This window comes from Athene cunicularia, unplaced genomic scaffold (genome assembly GCF_003259725.1).
Source record: "Athene cunicularia isolate RWA unplaced genomic scaffold, athCun1 SCF_60, whole genome shotgun sequence".
Lineage (NCBI taxonomy): Eukaryota > Metazoa > Chordata > Aves > Strigiformes > Strigidae > Athene > Athene cunicularia.
Window position 1 is genome coordinate 3,203 of NW_020799491.1, and position 5,233 is coordinate 8,435.

Genomic DNA, 5,233 nt, shown 5'->3' on the forward strand with positions numbered 1-5,233 from the left:
AGAGCAGCAATGTTGGGGGGTCACAGACCCCTGGAACAGCTGCCGGGGATTGTGGCATGTGGGGTGGGGGGTCACAGACCCATTCCAGGCCTGGGGAGCCCCCCCAAAAGCAGCCATTTGGGGGTCACAGACCCCTGGAAGAGCCGCTGAGCACGGTGGCCCATGGTGGGTGGTCCCGAACCCCCAGATCAGCTCCCCCCAATAGCAGCCCAGGCAGTGGCCCTGCACAGAGCCCCCCCCCTCCCCAAAAATAGGGAGGTGCAGGTGCGCGTGCCCCCCGCTCTGCTCCGCTCACCCGGCCAGGCCTGCAGCAGGTAGTGCAGCACCTCGATGTGCCTCTTGAAGTCAACGGCGCTGGCGATGTCCTCGCTGTGGGCGAAGCTGCGGGCGGCGGCAGCGGCACGCCGGGGCTCCTGGGTTTGGGTGAGCAGGACAGGCCCGAAGCAGACGGCGATGTTCTGCGAGTTCATGCGGTTGAAGTCGTGGAAAGAGGCCACCAGGCTGAGGTGGTCCAGGAGCCTCGTCAAGGTGGCCTGCGGGGACAAAGCGGCCTCAGCGGGGACGCTCTCTGATGTCACCCTTACGTTCCCACAACCCCGCACCCCAAAACCGAGCCGAAGGGACTCGCCCTGGAGGGATTTGGCTGTGGATGGACCCAGCAGATGTGGGGGTGAAAATAAAGCGTTAGATAGTGGGGGGATATAACCCCCCCCCGAAAAATGCCTGGGGGGGTCCTGAGGAGGGAGGTGACATGGGGATGTGTCCCGTGACACAGGTCAAGAAATAAGGACGCTGCAGCGGCAAGCTGGGATGGGGGGAGACCATGGGCCCCCCTTAATCCCTCACCAGAGGGGGGCAAGCCCTTTCTTGGCACTGGGCACCCACCTTTTTGGCACCGGACACTCCATTTTTGGCACCAGACACCCAACTTTTTGGCACTGGACATGCTTTTTTGGCACCAAACACCCCTTTTTTGGCACTGGACACCCTTTTTTCTGGCACCAGACACCCCTGTTCTGGCACAGGACACCCCCTTTTATGGCACTGAGCAGCCTTTTCTGGCACTGGACACCCCTTTTTTTGGCACTGGACACCCCTTTTTTGGAAATGGACAACCCTTTTTTGGCACTGGACATGCACCTTTTGGTGCTGGGTACCCTTTTCTGGTACTAGGCACCCTCCTTTTTTGGCACTGAACACCCTTTTTTGGCACCGGACACCCCTTTTTTGGCACTGTACATCCTTTTTTTACAACAGACACCCCCTTTTCTGGCACTGGACATCGTTTTTTGGCACCAGACACCCTCTTTTTGGCACTGGGCACCCCCTTTTTTGGTGCTGGACATCCCCTTTATTTAGTGCTGAGCACCCACCTTCTCCACGCTGGGCAGGCAGTCGAGCAGGGTGACTGCATCCCGCTCTCCTGGGGGGCCACGGGGGGGTCGCTTGGCCATGGCCTCCAGCACCACGTGGTAGAGCGTGGGGGTGATGAGCGGCGTGGGCAGCTCCCGCAGAAAATCCTTCAGGATCCCTGCGGATGAGGCGACACGTCAGGGAGGGTGGAGGCACCATCACCGTGGGCCCACGGGGACACTCGGGGCACCCCCCCGGGGGCGAGCACCCACCCGTGATGACATTAATGTCAGGGTAAAGCTGCTCCGAGAGCGTCACGGCCGCGCTGTCCCTCTCAAAAGCGTCACGAAGCTCCTTCTTGACGGCGGCCGAACCGCAGAGCCGGTACAACCCCACCACCTGCCAACAGGAACAATCGTCACCGCCGTTTGGGGGTGTTTATTTACCACCCCCACAGCCTGTAACCGTCACCACAAGTCTCCCGCTCACCTTCAAGCCTCGTTTCTCGATTTCGGCAACGCATTTCTGGATGAGCAGCGGCACTTTGGTGACCGTTTTCTCCCTCTCCACCAGTTGGCCCAGCTCTACGCCGAAAACACGGGGTTCCCGCTCCCCGGGACTGTCCCACTGCTCCACCAAGGTGAATTTGGAGTAGAGAACACCACGAGGTTGGAGCCTCACCGCCAGCTGCTGGGCCCGGCAACCTACGGAGCCAAACGGTGCCGACAACAACGACCCGGAGTCACCCCAAAACCCCAAACCACCCCCCAACCCTCGGTTGTACCTCTGAAAATGTGCGGCAGGACCACAGTGCCATGGCAGCAGAGACGGTTGCGGCAGGAGGTGGGATCCCAGGAAAAAACAATCACCTTGAGGTGCCGGGCACCCTCCAGCTCGAGGTTGAAGGTGTGGTTGAGGCCGAGGAACGCCGTCTTGCAGGGCAGCAACGCCGTGCGAGCCCGGTTGGCCGCGTCTACCTGCAAGACGCAAAAAACCTCCCGGGCTTCGGCCCGCGGCGGCTTCAGGTCCCTCACGCCATGGAGGTGGACGCTCACCAACCCCGAAATGTGCTGCCCGCACCGCGGCGGTGTCTCCCCGCAGCTGTAGGGGCGGAAAGCGCCCACGTCCAGCCCACTTTCCCCATCCTCCGCTTCGGTACGTGCCCCGGTTTTAGCCGGTAGCTCCGGGGAGTCGCCGTCGCTTAAGTAGCCGCCTTTGCCGGCCGCTTTGGCTCGTGGTAGCCCCGGTTGTGAAGCCACGCTGCTGTCTAGGTGGTAGCGGCTGATGACATTGCTGGATTCCTTGCGGGTTTCCGAGGGCGAGGTGCCGCCGTCCTGGCCCCGGGGACGGGGACTGCGAAGGCTCAGCTTCCTCCGTAGCTCCGGCAGTTTCTTCATCTTCATGGAGAGGCGACGGACGGTACCGGGGGATTTCACTTTGTTGAGAGAACGGCCCTTTTTGGGGCTGGCGGGGGGTGAGGGAGGGGTCAGGCCCGTCCCCAAGCTCACGCATGGGATCGGCATCTTCCCTGTAGTAGGAGGGGGCGGGGAGGAAAGGGGTCAGTGGGGTTCTGGGGGGGCACTGGGAAGGCTGGGGGTTGCTCTGTGGGAAGTGCTGTGGGATGGAGGGAGGCTCCTGTGGGATGGGGACAATGTCCTGGGGTGGGGACAGGGATTGTGGGGGTCTGGGGACACTCCCCTGGGGTGGGAAGAGGGGCTGTGGGGTCTTGGGGACACTCTCCTGGGGGATGAAGTGGGGACAGGAACTGTCGGGGGCTGGGAACAACTGTGGTGGTTGGGACTGTGGGAGCTGGGACACCCTGGGGTGGGGACAATGTCCTGGAGGCTGGGGACAGGGGCTGTGGGGTCTTGGGGACAGTGCCCAGGGGTGGGGGACAGGGACTGTGCAGTCTGGGGACTCTTATGGAGGATGAAGAGGGGACAGGAATTGTGGGGCCTGGGGACAATGTCCTGGAGCGGGGACAGGGACTGTGTGGTCTTGGGGACATCCTTGGGGACAGGGATGGTGAGGTTCAAAGGACACCGTCCAGGGAGACTGGGAAGGGACAGGAACCACTGGACAGGGACCACAGGATCTGGATGACACCATCCGAGGGGACAGGGACATGGGGTCTGGGGGACACTGGGGACAGGGACCATCAACTTTGGGGACCAGGAGACCTCACGGGGGACAGAGAAAGAACAAAGATCCCAGGGTGCAGCAGATGGGGAGACGGGGGGGGACAGGAGGACAAGGACTGCAGGGGACCAGGGGCCACCACCGTCCCCCCTCTCTCTGACCCGCAGCCGCCCCTCACCGCACGCCTGGGTCCTGCTGGCTCCCGGCTCCTCTGCCCGGCTGGAGCTCTCTGCTGTCCCCAGGCCGCCCCGGAGGGGCTCCTCCCTCCCCATCTTCGGGGGGGACTCGCTGCCACGGACCCTCTCAGCGTCGCGGTTGCCTCGGTCCCACGTTTTCCAGGAGCTCCCAAGCTGAGGGTCCTCATCCTCGGGGATGGGGTTGTACCAAATTTCACCCTCGCTGCCTGACGCGCCGGCATCCGCCTCGGCTCCGCCGCCGGGTTCTTCCAGCCCCGATCCCTTCACGGATGAGAGCACCCAGTGCCGGCTGCTCCGCTCCAAACTCTGCAGGTACGCGCCGTGTCCAGGGCTCCTACCTGGACCACCCAGCTCCCCGGAGCTGGTCACCGTTTCAGCTTCCTCCGCCGGTTCCACGTCTTCCTCACCGAGCTGCTCAATGGTGACAGGGTCCGACTCACCGGTGTCTAACGGAGGATCCGGGGAGGATTTGGGAGGCAGCGGGCGGCTGCCGCAGGAAAAACGGGCCCAATTCTGCTTGCGGGATGCTGCCGGTACCGGCTCCACCGATGCCACCTCGGGGGTCACCGGAGAATCGGAGCTCGGCGGGGGATGCTCTGTGGAAGGAAAAAAGCTGGGGTGAGGGTCCCCAAAACACCACTGGGGAGCCCACTGGGACATGGGGACCCCCCCTCTCATCTTCCCCCACCGCTCTGAGCCAGGTCACCCACTGCTGTCACCCCAAACCCGTGGCCGTGACGGACGGGACCCCCGTTTCCCGGTGTCGGTGAGCGCAGGCGGGTGTGCGCAGCCCCTTGCCAAGCGGGATTTCCGGTTATTTACAGCCGGACGGGCCCGTGGCCGCGCTCCCACCCCCCGGCAGGGCTTGGGGAGGGGGGCACAGCCGAACCCCTCTGCACCCCAATAAGGACAGGGCTGCACCCCAACGGGGACGGGGATGGCTCTGCCCGTGCCCTTTGGCTCCGTGCTCTGCCCCTCTCCCCGGGCTCCCACACACAGGGGGGTCCCCCCAAATGTGCACCCCAATTCCCTGCACACCCCCCCTCCAATTCGTGGGTGGGTGTGTGTCCCCGCCCAGGTGTCTGCATCCCTCCAACTTGGGCACCCCAATCTCCTCTGCCTTGTGCACCCCCAATCTCCCAGCACCCACAGCAAGGTGCTCGCCCCATGGCACCCCACAGACCCCCAGGATCCCCCCCCCATTGATGCCACAGCTGTGGTTTGCTGTGGGGCACCCCCAGACATGTGGGGTAGGGGCTGGAGGGACCCGAGGGTGGGGGACACCCCGATTCATGGAGGGCACAGAGGGAGCTGGGGTGAAAGGGGCTCTTTCCTTGGGGGGCTGGAGGCACCGCGGGATGATGGGGGTCCCTTCCTTGCGGGGTCCCAACCTGGGGGGGCAGAAGACACCCCAAGGTAACGGGGGAATCTCTTTTTTGGGGTACAGGACCCTTCCTTCTTGAGGGGTCCAGAAATGACCCCAGGGTGATGGGAGAGGTTTCTTCTTTGGGGTACAGGACCCCAGGGTGATGGGGGGATCCCTT

The 5,233-nt window shown here is 63.6% G+C and overlaps 2 protein-coding genes across 2 annotated transcripts in view; both read right to left on the minus strand.

Moving 5' to 3' along the window:
* Window positions 1-188: 188 nt before the first annotated feature.
* On the minus strand, window positions 189-4,349 carry LOC113490894 (rho GTPase-activating protein SYDE1-like). The gene is made up of 6 exons (XM_026867502.1): window positions 3,671-4,349; window positions 2,138-2,881; window positions 1,843-2,057; window positions 1,626-1,752; window positions 1,374-1,531; window positions 189-533 (listed from the first exon to the last, which is right to left on the minus strand). The coding sequence occupies exons 1-6, from the start codon at window positions 4,347-4,349 to the stop codon at window positions 189-191; spliced, it is 2,268 nt and encodes a 755-aa protein (XP_026723303.1).
* Window positions 3,224-5,233, minus strand: part of PNPLA6 (patatin like phospholipase domain containing 6) — a 25,377-nt gene continuing 23,367 nt past the window's right edge. Inside the window, exon 35 of the mRNA XM_026867504.1 lies at window positions 3,224-3,253. The gene's annotated coding sequence lies outside the window, so the exon portion shown is untranslated. The remainder of the gene's footprint in view (window positions 3,254-5,233) is intronic.